This window comes from Trichomycterus rosablanca, chromosome 23 (assembly GCF_030014385.1).
Source record: "Trichomycterus rosablanca isolate fTriRos1 chromosome 23, fTriRos1.hap1, whole genome shotgun sequence".
NCBI classification, from domain to species: domain Eukaryota; kingdom Metazoa; phylum Chordata; class Actinopteri; order Siluriformes; family Trichomycteridae; genus Trichomycterus; species Trichomycterus rosablanca.
Genome location: NC_086010.1, coordinates 2,546,728 through 2,566,680, shown reverse-complemented (window position 1 = coordinate 2,566,680; position 19,953 = coordinate 2,546,728). Strand labels below are relative to the sequence as shown.

Here is a 19,953-nt window from a genome sequence, read left to right as displayed (position 1 = left end):
TCGACGCACAACAAAACACGCAGCCAATCAACAGCTCCGGTGTTACGAGATTCCCACGAATCAACCAATGATAAGACGCGAGGTTGAGGACTACTGTGTTACCGTGGTTACACCTGACGCTTCACATCCTGGTCAGGGTCCCTGCGCTTGATCCTAAGCCGATACATGGCATATTTGTTAACATTTCATTATATTTAAGGACGGAGGTTTATATTACATATCTTAAATATCATTCACCTTAAATAAATGCAACACTAAATAACACGTTCTGTAACAAAACAACCTCTACTGCATTCCAAACATACACTGATCAGCCATAACATTAAAACCACCTCCTTGTTTCTACACTCACTGTCCATTTTATCAGCTCCACTTACCATATAGAAGCACTTTGTAGTTCTACAATTACTGACTGTAGTCCATCTGTTTCTCTACATGCTTTGTTAGCCCCCTTTCATGCTGTTCTTCAATGGTCAGGACCCCCACAGGACCACCACAGAGCAGGTATTATTTAGGTGGTGGATCATTCTCAAGCACGGCAGTGACACTGACATGGTGGTGGTGTGTTAGTGTGTGTTGTGCTGGTATGAGTGGATCAGACACAGCAGCGCTGCTGGAGTTTTTAAACACTGTGTCCACTCACTGGCCACTCTATTAGACACTCCTACCTAGTTGGTCCACCTTGTAGATGTAAAGTCAGAGACGATCGCTCATCTATTGCTGCTGTTTGAGTTGCTCATCTTCTAGACCTTCATCAGTGGTCACAGGACGCTGCCCACGGGGCGCTGTTGGCTGGATATTTTTGGTTGGTGGACTATTCTCAGTCCAGCAGTGACAGTGAGGTGTTTAAAAACTCCAGCAGCGCTACGTTTTAAGTGACAAGAACGTACTGTGAAAATGAAAGTGTGTTTTGTATTGTTATCTGTTGCAGTGGAGCCGGGCCTGGTTGCCTGTAGGCCACTGTTTTCCCCAGACTGTTTTCCCCTGTAAAATTAGTTTTATTAGTGGTGTGTAAACTTACTGAGCCACCAATGCTAGCTACATGGTTTTAAATGATTGTATAATTGACCACCATTGCTAATTGCATAGTTTTCAGTGATTGTATAACTGACCACCCTATAGGTATTTCACATTTTTAAGGCTATTTCTAGTGCAATATTACTTAATTGGCTTTACAGGCTTTAAATAATTTTGTGAAGTCTCAGTGTACTGACCCAGGGCTTTCCTTTATTGTATTTTTCACACATACCTGGAACTGTTAAAGAAGCCCTAAACCAAGAAAACACAAGAACAATCTTAAACTTTCTGGCAGTAACAAAAATGAAAAATAACACAATTAAAAATAGAAAGTGGCGTTAAAAATCAAATAAATAAATAAATATTGTATTTTTCTTTTGTTTGAGTGAGCACTTATCACCTCTGTTTGACTTGGTTGCTTTTGGGTAGTGGTTATTTTTTATTTCTTTGGTTTGTATTTTGGCTGTTATTGATTGTGTATATTCTTTTTGATTGGGTTGCTTATTTAAGATCAAATTATAGAGGTGTTTATGTGCTACACTCTTTCATTATTTTGTTTTTATTTGGCTCTTGGGGTCAGAACCTTTATGAAGCACTGTTGCACTTTAGTAGTTTATTTATAACTTCCATGATTGTTGCGAGTATTGACTAAATAAAGTACATTTTCGTGTTAAACTGTCCTACCCTTTATAAAAATAAAAAAAAGTGGGGTGGCGTTGGAGTAGTTTTGGGGTTGGGAAAGTAGGTTCCTCCCCTTCTCTTACCCAGCAGACCCCAAAACACTACAGAGTGCTTCTATATGGTAAGTGGAGCTGATCAAATAGGCAGTAAGTGTAGAAACATAGGGGTGGTTTTAATGTTATACCTAATCAGTGTCAGTGGTGTATAGTAACGAAGTAATAATACTTGGTTACAGTTCTTAAGTAGTTTATTGGAGTATCTGTACTTTACTGGAGTATAAACATTTTTGTTAACTTTCACTTTTACTTCACTACATTTCCTAAAGAAATGATTGTACTGTATTGTACTTTTACTCCGATACATTTACCGTATGTAAGTTCGTTACTCTTTACTATAAAATAAAACAAGATTTAGATTTAGCTGAATGATGTGAGGTTTGGTAAATCTGCTTTTGTAAACTAGATCTGTGGTTAAACACATTACTGCGCATGTGCAAAACATGTTTTCTATCAGCGATCAGAGTGAAGCGCGTCTTTCACGCAGATCACAGATACAGAAATATCAACATATCAGAATCTCCCCGTCCAACACACTGATGTAAGTTAGGAATGATTAACAAAGTAAAGTAAAAATTATTAGCATTAATATATTATTAACAGACATCCCAAGTTGCAAAAACTCATTTCAGGGAGGTACCCCCGGACCCCGAACCCGACCAGAAAAGAATGTATGTTCCTTACTTAGTGCATTAGATAGTGTACTAGATAATAGACTTGTGTTTCTTACATAATGCTTTAGGTAGCGTATTAGTTAACGGATTTAGGTTCCCTACATAGCGCACTAGATAGTATTTTAGATAACGCATGATGATGATTTGTCATCAACTAGATGATGATTTGTGTTCCTTACATAGTGCACTAGATAGTGTATTACATAATTAATTCAGTTGTTTTTGGTTATTGTTTATTTACAGTATCAATGACTTGAATGTACAACCCAAATAAAAAGAAATGGGACAGGATAGAAAATGCAAATAAAATAGACACAGTGTTTCTTACATTTACATCGACTCTTTCATTTCATCTTATATGAACCTCAAAATATTTCATGTTTTGTCTGGTCAACTTCATTACAATTCTTAACATACACATACATGCATTTTAAGCCTACAACACATTCTAAAAAGGTTGGAACAGGACAATTTAGGGCTAGTAATGAGGTAAAAAAAAAAAAAAAACACTAAATAATGACGTGATTTCAAATAGGTCATGCGAACAGTTGATTATAATCATGAATTGGCACAAATCATGTTCAGATGGAAGGAAGAAAAAAGGTTGTTAAGGTGGTTTACAGGCTTAAAAGAACAATCTTAATAAACGATTGCTTCCATTCAGGGCTGGACTGGGAACAAAATTCAGCCCTGGACTTTTTTCTTGACCAGCCCACTACAAGCACATCGCGCCACACATATCACCCCCTAATAACTCACTCACTTTATCACTATAATAAAAATTTAAATAATAAAAAAATAACTACAAACAAATATATATATATATATATATATATATATATATATATATATATATATATATATATATATATATATATATATATATTTATTTCCAACACTTTCCTTTGGGATTAATAGTTCTATCCATCTATCACCCACAATTACAAATTCTACAGTATTTCTTAAGATTAAGATTTACAGTTTATTAAATGGTTCTATTGGATTTCCCCATCCTGTCTCATTAAACCGCAAGAAATAAAATCAGTCTTTAAACCTTTAACACTGGTAAATATGCTTTTTTTGCACTTTTATTCACACGTGATTCACGTTTGTTCCAAATTAGTGCATTGCTCCGATGAGCAAAGAAATAAGTCGCATGTGTAAATACTTTAATATGTTGAATATGTGAGCTATGCACATAATCACTCTAAAAATGTCCTGAACAACTGCATTTTCCGTTCTGTATTATATAGGACAAGATGAGGAGCAGAGACAAATGGTACCATCTCAAATTATATCCACCGCCCTATGTAGTGCACTATGTTGGACGTGACATAATAGAACTTTCACAAAAATAGTCCTTAACACGGCTGGTTTAAAGCCCCTGGTATCCAACAGTAGCTTAGATAACTACTAATCATTCAGTGACTGTTAAAAGAAATGTTTTGTACTGTTAGGAAGTACCCTAGGTAGGGCATAAACGACATTTGAGATGGGCCCACAGTCTCTTCTTAAACGGCGTTACTAACGAAGCAGAGGCTCTGAACTCTAACTATATCTTTCTGCTCTTTGGCTATACTGTAGTTCCTCACTGCCAAACAGGTTGTCCAGTTTCCTGCACTTTTCTGCATCTGTTTGCAGCTTTTTCTGCACCTCCTTTACGCCTTTTCGACCATTTCTCCATCTCGCACTCATTCACTATGTATTTTTTGTACCGGTGGTTGTGATTACGGTTTATCCTGGGGGAGGGACATTTCTGTGATTGGCCAATGGACATGCAGTGAGGATACTGGTGTGGGCCAATGCACACTTCAGGATTATTATTCAGAAATATTTAAAACAGAATTTATTTTTCACTCCCTCAGCGGCCCACATACAGAGCGGCCCACCGGGAAAACTCCCGACCCTCCCGATGGCCAGTCCATCCCTGCTTCCGTTTATACTAACAGCATTCACTTTTACTTCTACTTTTAATACTTAAGTACATTTAATATCAAATTACTTTTAATACTTAAGTACATTAAACATCAGATACTTTTAGACATTTACTCAAGTAATATTCTGAAAGGTGACTTTTCTATCAAAGTAAATTTCTGGTAAGATACTTGTACTTTTACTCAAGTATGGACTTCAGGTACTTTATACACCACTGATCAGTGTATATATGACAATTACAGTACACTATAAACTTTTAATCAACATACCTATCATACCTTAGCATGTTATCTTTTGTCCTAAGTTCTTAATAAAAACCCCTTCTAATAACATTACATGTTTTAAATGCACTTAACTGCATTTAATCTACAGGTTCCTATCGAAAACCAGATCTCTTAAATGTTTCAGACAGGAAAACAGATGGGTTCCAGGGCTCTGTGTAGGAAACTGAAGCTTTCTTGCACACAACTAGTCAGACCATGTCTTTATAGAGCTCGGTCTGTGCTCAGGGGAGTAATCATGCTAAAAAAGAAAGAGAAATTCCCCAAACTGTTGGCACAATGTCAAAAGCATATTATTTACCTCATACCATTTTTATATACACCTGTTAGATGTGAAGAAAACAACTAAACTAAATCATTAGGAGGAGTGTCCACATACTTTTGACCATATAGTGTTTTTTTTTTTCTCATGCTGGGCACATGCAAAACATTCTTTACTTTTTATCCTTTCAAATTTGCAAATGTAAGTATGTCACAAATTGTTCCCTTTCTAATTAAAAAAATAAAAGAGTATATTCATATTCAAAGGTCTTGGGGGCTTAGTGCCCTGCATGTACTGTTGCATGTAGCTTTGTGTAAGCTTATAGTTTGCTACCTACGTTCTTTTGCAGACACTGTCAAAAACCACAAACAGCCACCCCCCCCACCCACACACATTAACATTGGGTAGTATACCCTGGTTAAATATTAGACACATTATACATATGTGTGTGTGTGTGTGTGGGGGTGGTTGAGCGGGTGTTTGTGGTTTTTGACATAAATATGTATGTATATGCTAAAAGAGAAAGAGTAATTCCCCAAACTGTTGGCACAATGTCAAAAGCATATTATTTACCTTATACCATTTTTATATACACCTGTTAGAAATGGATGTGAAGAAAACTAAACTAAATCATTAGGAGGAGTGTCCACATACTTTTGACCATATAGTGTTGACACAACGGGCGGCATGGTGGCTCGGTGGATAGGACTGTTGCCTCACAGCAAGAAGGTCCTGGGTTCGATCCCCAGGCGGGGCGGTCAGATTAATTGGAGACACTGAATTGCCCTATAGGTGAATGGGTGTGTGTGTGTCTGCCCTGCGATGGACTGGCACCCCGTCCAGGGTGTAACTGTGTGCCTTGCGCCCATTGAAAAGCTGGGATAAGCTCCAGCACCCCCATGCGACCCTGATTGGATAACCGGTTAAGAAAGTGAGTGAGTGTTGACACAATGTCAAAAGTATATTATTTATCGTATACCAATAGTGTTTAATAAGATTCACCCTCTCAATACGTGCTACCTATAGTTTATAATAAGATACAGATTCATCGAGATGTGCTGCCTGTAGTCTAGTTTTAATAAGAACAAATCAATAAAAGGTATAAATATTTACTATATCTATAAATCTGCACTACAGTAGTACATTTCAAAAAGGTTGGACAAATCAACAACTCCACAACTGTCCCAGATTCTTATGTGGTTCCTTATGTGGAAAATGAACTACCCACCTCTGCTTTATACAGTGTGGACGGTGACTCGGTCAGTACGAGAACCCACCCCTGGTTTCCTGAATTCCTGTTGTACACAGTCGGTTGTGGAGAGTTTATTAAAGTTCTGATTAAAGAACACAAAGTGTTTTGAAATGAAGTAAACGTGGGTTTTGCACATGCAAGTTAATTTGAGTGAAAAGGAAACGAGCCACTGCTGAATTAGGGGGAAGTGATTTTATTTAAAAAAAGCTGAGCAGGAAGAGTGCACTTTATTAAGACAGGCGTCTGTAGCAGTGGAAGGTAAGATGATAAAAATAATAAAGATTATTAAGCTTTAAACATGTAAAAATGTCAGATTATTGTTTTGTACAGAGCTTGATGCAGAGAAAATGTGACTGAATGATAATTACAGTTGAAGTCGAAATTTTACATATAATTTTTAATGTGAGCTTTAGGATTTCATTGATTTCTGCAACATGTTTGAAACACAATTTTCTGAAAAAATGCTTTTATACTACTACTACTACATATTATTATTATTATTATTATATATTTATTATAATTGTGTTATATGTGCCATGACCTCCTAAGTCCTTGTCTGTGCCCATATAAATATGGCTATTTTACTTGCACCCTACAGTACATTTAAAGCTCCCAGAACGTGGGTGACACTGTTTACAGTCAAACAAGCCATTGTCTGGCTGGCCAGGGTTGGTTACACTGTGTGTGTCCGTGGATGGAGGCTGCAGGCATGAAGAGGCCCATTCTCCTAATTTTTCTGTGCCCATGTGATCAGTAACATATTTTATTCAAGTTTTAAGGTGCAGATTTTGAAACGTGTTTAAGTCTAGAGAAATGTAAAGCACCCAGCCATACAAATGCTCTTTTATCTGAATAGGTGTGAGAAGCCTTCTCAGAAGAGCGGCTGTTGTTCTAGCTGAAAAGATCACACGCGTCACTCTATTTTAATAGCATTTGTTTTTAAAACTGGATGTCCAACAAGCTCATGGTCAGGTGTCCAAATACTTTTGGCTACATATTTGGCTACATATTTTGTGACCGGCCATTAATACAGTTTTAGGTTCCTAATCTGAATGATTAACATAACTCATGGTACTTTTATTTCTTCTTTTTCTCTGGTTGATAGACTCTAAAGATGTGGAGCTTCACGACGCTGGAGCTTTTTCTAACAGGTATGAACATGATGTGTGGTGTGATGTCCGACAACTAAACCTAAACCTCATACAATTTTATGATTTTATTATGTTATTGCTTGAATTAACACACTAGAGCGTATTTTAGTTTGAATTTATTTTATGTTTTGTATCACAAAGCAAGTAGAAGTTAGAATGTTATAATTAATAATTAAATAAATATGAATAATAATGACTGTACACTTACTATTACTTAGATGCTATGTAGAGTGTTATATATAGTTAGATATGTAATGTAATTATGTAATAATCATGTATAATTAGAACATATTAGTATTACAGTGATCCGGGAAACCAGGTATGGGTCCTTGCGGTGTTATCAGCCCGTCGGGTGAATACGATTGGACATGATTGGCAGGTTGTTTTGGGAGGCTGGCCGGAACAGTCTAGACTTTGGGAGGTGCGCTTTGATAGAAAACAGGAGGGTTGGCGCAAATACTGTGTGTGGTACGCGGACCAGATCCGCTATGCTGGTCAGGGTCACGGTGGATCTGATTTCCCTGGACAGGATGTCAGTCCATTGCAAGGCCAAGACACAGAGAATCACATATAATTAATAACAACAGCTATTATTATTATTATACTGTTATTATTATTAGTGGTAGAGCTTTGGACTATCATCTGAAAGTTTGAGAGTTCCAATCCCAGCTCTGCCATGCAGCCACTGTTGGGCCCTTAACCCTCTCTATACATGTTCATATGTATATATGACAAATAATTTATTCAATAGTCTGTATGTACAGATCAGATTAAAAACAACTATTATTTCTATTGCTATTATTATTATTATTATTTTATAATTGATTATATAAATATTAACAAAACAAGATTCTAAACCAGTCAAATGTTCAGTAGAAGCAAATAAAAGACTATGTGTACCAGTGAAAACCACATAAGAATGTGTGAACCATCGAGCAAGTGCTACTGGTGTTATACAGTACAAAGGACTGAAAGCTCTGAAACAGTCTCGTACTACAACACCACAAAGGCTGGCGTACATGCTCTGGACCAAGTGAAGAAGTATTCTGTAAAAATAATAATAATAAATAAATAACAAAAAATGGCTTTTGGAGAAAGTCAACGGCTGTCAATCAATCTACTCTGTACATGCATGAACCTCTGAGGGGAAACTGAGGAGGAACTTCATTCTAAAGTTAGCAAATGAACTTTGTGCAAATTTCATGAAAGCAAAGCGTCAGGCTACTGCAGCAGCAGATTAAAAATAAGAAGAGGAAGTAATACCAAGTAATCAAGCAAAACAGACCTTCGTGAAAACAGATTTCATCGTGAGAAATGTCACAAAACACTTTAGTGTTAATGATGTGCTCATGGTCTAACCCTACCATTCAATTCTAGCTTACTAAATAATACCTTGTTATTGTTTAGTAAATAACTAAATACATTTTCAGTACATTAATAATCATTCACTGACCAATTTTACTGTTGTAGACTTTTAGCATGTTTACATGGGTGTATAGTGCTTTCTTACTTGCCTTTGATTACTGTTGCTAGAAATAAAATTAAAATTGAATGAGACAGGTTAAGGTATCTTTAAGGATATAAGGTTAAGGTATCTTTAAGGATATAAGGATTTTATTAGATTAAACCCAATTCCAAATTATAAACAGGACATTTAGAGTTTATTTTTTTATTTTTTTTATTTAAGATTTTTTCACCTTCTGCCAATTTTGAATCCTCTGCCGGATCACCACATGCCCCCTCCAATCTACGGCCACTTGTTATCACCTGCTAAGTATTACTGTATCATGTACGGAGAGCCACAATTAGCTCCATGTTCTTTCTACTTTCTACTAAATGGTGTAAAATGAGCTTTTTTCGCTGCAATGAGACGCTGCTCTCACCTAGGGGTGACTCTAAGACAATAACACCCGAAATAGAAGCAGTGAAACTGCTTTTCTAGCGATCTCTAATTATTCATTCTTACTGTGCAGCCCGGTAATAAATAGGGGATAAATAAGTTGGGGACCACTGCTCTAAGCCTCTATGGAAGTTGTAGCCTCGAACCAGCACTATTTAAATAGGCACACGTATAGTCATTGTTATTACTTAAAAAATCTATTTGTAGGCCATGGCATTGCTGTCGGTATATTCCTGGCCAAATTGTATAGTTTTATAATAATTTCTCTTTAAAAACTCTTATTTGATACCTAAGAGCTGTGATTTATTAATTAAAATATACTGAAATAGGACAATAACCAAATATTTCACTGTTTCCCTCTTTAGCTTTACTGCTGAGTGGTTTGCGTCCCTCCCTGGAGAAGAATGCTGAAGTGCCGAAGTCAGTCACCGCCGTGAAGGGAAGCTGCGTTCTGGTGCCGTGCAAATCTCCCCCCTATAAAGTACTGCACTGGTACAAATATCAAAGCCGAGGCTACCCAACAGTTTACGCAAAAAATACAGACGAGATAATTGATCAGTTTAGAGGAAGGACATCAGTCCCGGGAAATGCTAATGAGGGAGACTGCACTCTTAGGATTGACAACATCCGCCAACAAGACAACGTGGAGGTGTACGTTTACTTCACACGTTATGAAGATATAAAAACAAGAATAAATGTCTGTAAGTATCCAAACCAAATGTAACACGTTAGCGATGCTAACTCTTCATGCACAAGTTTAATTCCCTCATACGTTAACTTTGACATGTTTTGCTCGCAGTGGAACCCGAGACCCGCATTGCCGTGCAAAGCTCAGTGGAAGAGGGAAAGATTTTCAACGCATTTTGCACCATCCGCCATTCCTGTCCCTCATCTCCTCCTCAGATCGAATGGTTGGGCTTGGAAACCATTAGCAATAAAGTCTCCAACACAAAGAGCGAGGACAGCTTGTGGATCGCCGAAGCCTCTGCCACGTTTCGACCTTCCAGTGAGGATCACGGCCGAAGAATAAGCTGCAGGAGCAACCTGACCGAGACTGTTGTACCGGCCGTTAATCCAGTCACACTTAATGTCTTATGTGAGTAAAAATTCTACATGAAACATCTTCTTCCACCTCAGATTTTGGTGAAAACAGGTGAGCGTGGCTCCATTTGCAGAGAGCGCAGTGCTGATCACTGACCAGAGATCACAAACAAACAGAACCAGAGAAATTCAGGGGCAGGTTTGAATCTCATACCAGGGTCTGTGCTGAGTAACAGTGGACAGGCCTGGACTTTACATGAAACAGTAACGTCACAGCAGGAAGGTCCAGGGTTCGATTCCCAGGTGGAGCCGTCCGGGTCCTTCCTGGGTGGAGTTTGCAAGTTCCCCCAGTGTCAGGTCAAGTCAAATTTATTTGTATAGCGCTTTTTACAATGGAATCCAGGGCCAACAGACCAATAACCCCTATTTTATTTTATTAAAAAAAACTCCCTTAAAATTACAGGGAGAAACCTTGAGAGGAACCAGACTCAGCAGGGACCTCCGTCCTCTTTGGGTGGCTTGAAGGATACGTTAAATAAATAGGATTTACACAAATCATACAAACACAAAATTACAAATTAGACCCACCATGACCCTGAATTGAATGTTAATATAAAAAAAAAAAATCCCAGCTTTTTCTGAATTTAGAAACCCCATTGCTAAGTGTTATATTAAATAAATTACATACGTCTTTTACAATAAGTGAATAATCAATGCATGATTGAGACTGCTCATTCGCAGCCTTTATATGTTCACAGATGCCCCCAAAAACATCAAAATAAATCACACGAGAGAAAACGTCATCGCTGAGGGTGAAAACATCACACTTGAATGCAACAGCAACAGCAACCCACTACCAGCTAACTACGAGTGGCGCATTAGCCCAACTAACACCATCATCCAGAGCAAAGAAAAGACAATCACTCTTTGGTACGTCAGGCGAGACACGTCTGTCTTCTGCATCGCTTCTAACACCGCTGGACGGGGTGAATCGGAGCCGCTGTTATTCAATGTGACATGTGAGTTCTTTTAATTTAATATTTTATTATTTTAATATTTGTAGTGAATGTGTGATCACCAAAACAATCATTTCCACTAACTGTCCTGTACTGAGAGGAAAACCAGTGCAGCAGCAAAGTCAAGAAAATTCAGGGTCGAGCTTGTTACCTTCTAGCCTGTTTCTATCATAACTAAAGTACAGAGTAGTGCTAACATAACACATAACACAAAGTATATTCACAAAGCAAAGCCACAAGAGCTAAAAAAGTGAAAAATGCCCAGCTACATAAGCTGCTAAATATTAACATTAGTTTGAGTCTAATAATGTTTGCCTATTTGTCTAATAATTATGACGGCAGTTGAGACAATGATAGCTCAGTGGATGAGATAATGAACTAGTAATCAGAAGGTTCTTGGTTCAAACCCCACCACCACCAAGGTAACACGTTGGGCCCGTAACTCTCAATCGCTTGCACTGTACTTAGCAACAAGTGTAAGTCGCTTTGGATAAAAGCAAGTTAAATTCAAATGGTAAAGGTGCCACTGTTAAATAAAAATAAAACAAATATGGCATTATAACAAGGAAAAGTTGCAATATAATGGCTAAAGGATGTGCAAAAGAAGGGGAAGGAACCTAACCTGAGAACGTTGAGGATCTCCTGGAACATCAGTACCAGAATGTTATTAGGATAACAACACTGAAATGGCGGTTCGAGATGCTCCCTTTCGGCAGAGCTTCTCTAAACCAGCAACCCCCAACCTTTTATGCATCACGGACCAGTTTCATGTAAGATATAATTTCACGGACCGGCGGGGGCTGGAGGATTTAAATAGAAAACCAATACTACTCACAAATGATGGAAAATCATTGAGAACCCTAAACTAAATGACCCACGGACCGGTACTCATTACTACTATTACTAATAAGCCTACTTCGTTTCATTATTGAAATATTATGACTTCACTCTAAAAAATATGACTTTACTCTCAAAATATTAAGTCCACTATATGAACAATGGCCCCGAAATGCAGTTATAATTATTAAAAACACCATAAATAACAAATATTTATGATATAGGCTTATTCAATAATATGAATAAGCATCAGGGCTATCTAGAAACTCAAACATATTGACATTGCCCTGGTGTAACAATACAAAGGTTGAAATTAATGTATTAATCATCAAAAATGATCATAAATCGTTATAAATCTCTGGATTTATTTATAGATAACTTGATTTCATAAAGTAAAATATGTTTAAAAAGAAAATATGTTCCTGGCATAAACAGTCAAAGTCTGTCCTAATTCCCTCTTTACTGAGTTTGTTTTCTCAGTGCAAGTATTGGTGTTGAAATGATTGTCCATGGTAATTGCACCCCTACACTATATATGAGGTAAAGATCAGGTTAAAAATTCCAGGTGTATTTCTTTACCACACCGTAGCCAAAACCCAACTTGCCTTTTTTTGCACCTCAGACTCTCCCACCATCCTGCCGGACTCGTTTTGCTCGTATCAGGAGGAAAATCTACGATGTGTCTGTCAGGTAGAGGCGAATCCACCTGCTGACATCTCATGGACAGTGAATGGAAGTCTTGAGGTGTTTCCACACTTTAACATCACCACCAGACAGGACAGACGCAGGACCGTGTCGGAGCTCACAGCCCACAGCTCACAGGCGAATATCACCTGCAGTGCAAGGAACTCCCTGGGTGAAAGCTTTTATCAGATGCCTGTTCGCTCCGGATTGTCGGGAGGTAGGTTGGCACGGCTTTTAAGTGAGTACGTCAGACAGACGTGACTGCAGGAATCTCAGATTTGTTTTCTTTGTTGTATTAAAGTGATGCGGGGTGTGGGAGGAGCCGCGGCAGCTCTGGGCATCGTAGGAATCGTGGTGACAGCTACAGTCTGTTTCAGAAAAAGAAGGTACATTTATTTTTATTATACATTTACATTATACATTTATTCTTATTTATATTATATAATGAAGTTATTACTGTAGCAATGGGTGTGTTTAGGTGAGTGTTTAGGTAAATTTATGTGAGCGTTTAGGTGAGTGTTTAGAGGAGTGTTCAGGTGTGTTTAGCTGAGTGTTTAGATAAGATTAGGTAAGTGTTTAGGGGAGCGTTTAGGTGAGTATTTAGGTGAGTGTTTAGGTGAGTTTAGGTGAGTGTTTAGTTCAGTATTTAGGTGAGTGTTTAGGTAAGATTAGCTGAGTGTTTAGGTGAATGTTTAGGTAAATTTATGTGAGTGTTTAGGTGAGTATTTAGAGAAGTGTTCGGGTGTGTTTAGCTGTGTGTTTAGGTGAGTGTTTAGCTGAGTGTTTAGGTGTGTTTAGGGGAGTGTTTAGGTGAATGTTTAGGTAAGATTAGGGGAGTGTTTAGAAGAGCGTTTAGGTGTGTTTATGGGGAGTGTTTAGGTGTGTTTAGCTGAGTGTTTAGGTGAGTGTTTAGAGGACTGTTTAGGTGAGTGTTTAGGGGGAGCATTTAAAGGAGTGTTTAGGTGAGTGTTTAGTTGTGTTTAGAGGTGTGTTTAGGTGAGAGTTTAGGTAAGATTAGGTGAGTGTTTAGAGGAGTGTTTAGGTGTGTGTTTAGGTAAGATTAGGTGAGTGTTTAGGTGTGTGTTTAGGTGAGTGTTTAGTTGTGTTTAGAGGAGTGTTTAGGTGTGTAGGTAAGATTAGGTGAGTGTTTAGGTGTGTGTTTAGGTGAGTGTTTAGGTAAGATTAGGTGAGTGTTTAGAGGAGTGTTTAGGTGTGTGTTTAGGTAAGATTAGGTGAGTGTTTAGGTGAGTGTTTAGAGGAGTGTTTAGGTAAGATTAGGTGAGTGTTTAAGTGTGTGTTTAGGTGAGTGTTTAGGTAAGATTAGGTGAGTGTTTAGAGGAGTGTTTAGGTGTGTGTTTAGGTAAGATTAGGTGAGTGTTTAGAGGAGTGTTTAGGTGTGTGTTTAGGTAAGATTAGGTGAGTGTTTAGGTGAGTGTTTAGGTAAGATTAGGTGAGTGTTTAGAGGAGTGTTTAGGTGTGTGTTTAGGTAAGATTAGGTGAGTGTTTAGGTAAGATTAGGTGAGTGTTTAGAGGAGTGTTTAGGTGTGTGTTTAGGTAAGATTAGGTGAGTGTTTAGGTGAGTGTTTAGGTAAGATTAGGTGAGTGTTTAGAGGAGTGTTTAGGTAAGATTAGGTGAGTTTAGAGGAGTGTTTAGGTGTGTGTTTAGGTAAGATTAGGTGAGTGTTTAGGTGAGTGTTTAGGTAAGATTAGGTGAGTGATTAGAGGGGTGTGTAGGTGAGTGTTTAGGTAAGATTAGGTGAGTGTTTAGAGGAGTGTTTAGGTGTGTGTTTAGGTAACATTAGGTGAGTGTTTAGGTGAGTGTTTAGGTAAGATTAGGTGAGTAGAGGGGTGTGTAGGTGAGTGTTTAGGTAAGATTAGAGGAGTGTTTTGGTGTGTTTAGAGGAGTGTTTAGAGGAGTGTTTAGGTGTGTTTAGAGGAGTGTTTAGGTGAGTGTTTAGAGGAGGGTTTAGGTGAGTGTTTAGGTGAGTGTTTAGGTAAGATTAGGTGAGTGTTTAGAGGAGTGTTTAGGTGAGTGTTTAGGTAAGATTAGGTGAGTGTTTAGCGGAGTGTTTAGGTGTGTGTTTAGGTGAGTGTTTAGGTAAGATTAGGTGAGTGTTTAGAGGAGTGTTAAGGTGAGTGTTTAGGTAAGATTAGGTGAGTGTTTAGAGGAGTGTTTAGGTGTGTGTTTAGGTAAGATTAGGTGAGTGTTTAGGTGAGTGTTTAGGTAAGATTAGGTGAGTGTTTAGAGGAGTGTTTAGGTGTGTATTTAGGTAAGATTAGGTGAGTGTTTAGAGGAGTGTTTAGGTGTGTGTTTAAGTAACATTAGGTGAGTGTTTAGGTGAGTGTTTAGGTAAGATTAGGTGAGTAGAGGGGTGTGTAGGTGAGTGTTTAGGTAAGATTAGGGGAGTGTTTAGGTGTGTGTTTAGGTAAGATTAGGGGAGTGTTTAGGTGAGTGTTTAGGTGTGTTTAGAGGAGTGTTTAGGTGTGTGTTTAGGTAAGATTAGGGGAGTGTTTAGGTGAGTGTTTAGGTGTGTTTAGAGGAGTGTTTAGGTGTGTGTTTAGGTAACATTAGGTGAGTGTTTAGAGGAGTGTTTAGGTGTGTGTTTAGGTAACATTAGGTGAGTGTTTAGGTGAGTGTTTAGGTAAGATTTTGTGAGTAGAGGGGTGTGTAGGTGAGTGTTTAGGTAAGATTAGGGGAGTGTTTAAGTGAGTGTTTAGGTGAGTGTTTAGGTAAGATTAGGGGAGTGTTTAGGTGAGTGTTTAGAGGAGTGTTTAGGTGTGTGTTTAGGTAAGATTAGGGGAGTGTTTAGGTGAGTGTTTAGGTGTGTTTAGAGGAGTGTTTAGGTGTGTGTTTAGGTAAGATTAGGGGAGTGTTTAGGTGAGTGTTTAGGTGTGTTTAGAGGAGTGTTTAGGTGTGTGTTTAGGTAAGATTAGGGGAGTGTTTAGGTGAGTGTTTAGGTGTGTTTAGAGGAGTGTTTAGGTGTGTGTTTAGGTAAGATTAGGGGAGTGTTTAGGTGAGTGTTTAGGTGTGTTTAGAGGAGTGTTTAGGTGTGTGTTTAGGTAAGATTAGGGGAGTGTTTAGGTGTGTTTAGAGGAGTGTTTAGGTGTGTGTTTAGGTAAGATTAGGGGAGTGTTTAGGTGAGTGTTTAGGTGTGTTTAGAGGAGTGTTTAGGTGAGTTCTAAATGTGTTTACTGTCACTATGTTGTACATTAAGCTTTTAGCTGTTTGTGTATTTAGACGACAAGTAAAGTCAGCAGAAGAAAACGTCACTTTCCGTAACGACAAGACGACCAAATTACACCACGAGTACAGATATGATTCAGATGAGGAGATCTACGTTAATAATGGGCATCAAGCAAAGGTTCAGACTCAGAAGGTAACATTAACACACCATTACATTAACACACACCATAACTAACACTCACTGTTACATGAACTAACACACACCATAACTAACACTCACTGTTACATGAACTAACACACACCATAACTAACACACACCATAACTAACACTCACTGTTACATGAACTAACACACACCATAACTAACACACATCATAACTAACACACATCATAACTAACACACACCATTACATGAACTAACACACACCATAACTAACACACATCATAACTAACACACACCATTACATGAACTAACACACACCATAACTAACACACATCATAACTAACACTCACTGTTACATGAACTAACACACACCATAACTAACACACATCATAACTAACACACATCATAACTAACACACACCATTACATGAACTAACACACATCATAACTAACACACACCATTACATGAACTAACACACACCATAACTAACACACATCATAACTAACACACACCATTACATGAACTAACACACACCATAACTAACACACATCATAACTAACACACACCATTACATGAACTAACACACCATAACTAACACACACCATAACTAACACTCACTGTTACATGAACTAACACACACCATAACTAACACACATCATAACTAACACACATCATAACTAACACACACCATTACATGAACTAACACACACCATAACTAACACACATCATAACTAACACACACCATTACATGAACTAACACACACCATAACTAACACACACCATTACATGAACTAACACACACCATAACTAACACTCACTGTTACATTCACTAACACACAACATAACTAACACACACCATAACTAACACCCACTGTTACATTCACTAACACACAACATAACTAACACTCACTGTTACATTCACTAACACACAACATAACTAACACACACCATAACTAACACACACTGTTACATTCACTAACACACAACATAACTAACACACACCATAACTAACACTCACTGTTACATTCACTAACACACAACATAACTAACACACCATAACTAACAAACACTTTTACATGAACTAACACACACCATAACTAACACTCACTGTTACATTCACTAACACACGCCATAACTAACACTCAATGTTACATTAACTAACACACACCATAACTAACACACATCATAACTAACACACATCATAACTAACACACACCATTACATGAACTAACACACACCATAACTAACACACATCATAACTAACACTCACTGTTACATGAACTAACACACACCATAACTAACACACATCATAACTAACACACATCATAACTAACACACACCATTACATGAACTAACACACACCATAACTAACACACATCATAACTAACACACACCATTACATGAACTAACACACACCATAACTAACACACATCATAACTAACACACACCATTACATGAACTAACACACACCATAACTAACACACATCATAACTAACACACACCATTACATGAACTAACACACCATAACTAACACACACCATAACTAACACTCACTGTTACATGAACTAACACACACCATAACTAACACACATCATAACTAACACACATCATAACTAACACACACCATTACATGAACTAACACACACCATAACTAACACACATCATAACTAACACACACCATTACATGAACTAACACACACCATAACTAACACACACCATTACATGAACTAACACACACCATAACTAACACTCACTGTTACATTCACTAACACACAACATAACTAACACACACCATAACTAACACCCACTGTTACATTCACTAACACACAACATAACTAACACTCACTGTTACATTCACTAACACACAACATAACTAACACACACCATAACTAACACACACTGTTACATTCACTAACACACAACATAACTAACACACACCATAACTAACACTCACTGTTACATTCACTAACACACAACATAACTAACACACCATAACTAACAAACACTTTTACATGAACTAACACACACCATAACTAACACTCACTGTTACATTCACTAACACACGCCATAACTAACACTCAATGTTACATTAACTAACACACACCATAATAACTTATACTGTTACATGAACTAATACGCACAATAACTAACACACACCATAACCAACACTCACTGTTACACTCACTAACACGCACCACATCTTTTCTGTGTTTTCCTAGGATCCTGACGTCTACGAGAATTTCTCTTATTAGTGATAAACCATGATGATGACGTCGCCCCGGTCATCTTTAACCCAGAACGTACCGCATTCAGGACAGTAATTGTGGCGGTCAGTTACTGGACAGACGTTAACAGTATAATAAATGATACAGTTGCTGTATTATTATTGGTAAATTATTGACCAATTCATATGAAGGAATTAATGAATGTTCTGTGTTGAATTTTGTGACGCAGCCTCCTGATTTTAATCATTATAATTCTTGTAATTTTGTATATATGTAAATAACTGGTGGCTTCTCTGTGCCCATATAAACACGGCTGGTTTGCCACGTCGTCTGAGGGATCGATTTCTCTCTGGTTCTCCGCTTAAAAACAATCAAGTGCACTTTCATTAAAGCTCTTTTCATATTCAAAATTATAACAGAATGAACTTTTTATTAAATATTAATATGTATAATGTTCCGAAACATGTTCCACATTCCACAAACTTCCATCCACTCTTTCGTTGCTCCCGTCCCAACATAATGTAATCACTAGTGTTTGTTTATAAAAATCAGTAAAGTTGATAAGGTAAAACATTAAATATCTCTTTATTTGTGCTGCTTTTCTGCCTTTGTGTATTTTTGTAATGTATTTTGTTGGAACCACAAGAATGTAAATCTTTTAAATGTGCTTCTTTCTACTGTAAATGTAAAATCTAAGAATAAAGTTTATTTAAATATAGTGCTCCCTGCCTCCGTGCTCCCTCTGCCGGCCAAAAATGGCAACGCAGGAGGAAGCGACTCCACCAGATTTGTGCTGCAGATTCAGTTCTCATTAAGAGTAAGTGAAACTTAATATCCTTAGACAAGAAGAAATGAGTCTCTAAATAAGTCAGGGGAAGTAATGTAGCAAATAGAAACTGACACTAGCAAGTGCAATACCTGACCGCTTCTTTTTACCTGTATGAGTTCACACGGGGATCTGTATCATGTACAAAGAGTCACGCACTGCTCTCCATTATTCACCGTCTCTGTGCAGCGCCTTGACCTGCCAGCAGAGGTCATAACTGCAGCAGTAATGATGAATCTTTTCAACCCGCCAGCCTCAGACATAGCCATTCATGCCCGTGTGGGCGTCTGGCCAGCCAATAGCAGAGCACTGGTGGACTAGCGTGTTTTACCGCTCAGCCACCTGGCCACCAGTACTACCAGTCACGTGTTTTTGACTAATGAAAGGAAATAAAATGCAGTAAATGAACATCACTGAGAATTCACTCAGAATTTGTTGACCGTTCCTAGGGCTCGTTTGAAGCTAAAAGGTGATCGTGCATTTGCAGTTTATGCTCCGAGGCTATGGAACACTCTACCTCCTAATATTCGACAAGCACCTTCGGCCGCTGTTTTTAAATCACTCCTAAAAACATACCTTTATAAGCTGGCATTTGAACAGTGAGGAGCTGTGTTAATTTTAATTGTTTGTCAATTTTAATTGTTTTTAATTGTTTGTCAAGTTTGTCAAATTGTCTATTTGTATTTGTTTTATTTTGTCTCTTACTCTGTATTTTTATTTGGTTCTTACTTTTTTAATATAATGTTGTGTTATGTATGCTTATTCGATG

The 19,953-nt window shown here is 37.8% G+C and overlaps 1 protein-coding gene across 1 annotated transcript; it reads left to right on the top strand.

Moving 5' to 3' along the window:
* Positions 1 to 7,272: 7,272 nt before the first annotated feature.
* Positions 7,273 to 18,958, top strand: LOC134300750 (myelin-associated glycoprotein-like). The gene is made up of 8 exons (XM_062985172.1): positions 7,273 to 7,309; positions 9,575 to 9,910; positions 10,009 to 10,305; positions 11,009 to 11,269; positions 12,726 to 13,004; positions 13,089 to 13,173; positions 16,026 to 16,164; positions 18,353 to 18,958. The coding sequence occupies exons 1-8, from the start codon at positions 7,273 to 7,275 to the stop codon at positions 18,383 to 18,385; spliced, it is 1,467 nt and encodes a 488-aa protein (XP_062841242.1). The 3' UTR covers positions 18,386 to 18,958.
* Positions 18,959 to 19,953: the final 995 nt, after the last annotated feature.

Bases quoted from the DNA above. Each gene is read 5' to 3' on its own strand.
- LOC134300750 (XM_062985172.1), top strand. From the start codon at position 7,273: ATGTGGAGCTTCACGACGCTGGAGCTTTTTCTAACAG. The intron at 10,306-11,008 runs GTGAGTAAAAAT...ATATGTTCACAG, and splicing joins AGTCACACTTAATGTCTTAT to ATGCCCCCAAAAACATCAAA. The intron at 11,270-12,725 runs GTGAGTTCTTTT...TTTGCACCTCAG, and splicing joins GCTGTTATTCAATGTGACAT to ACTCTCCCACCATCCTGCCG.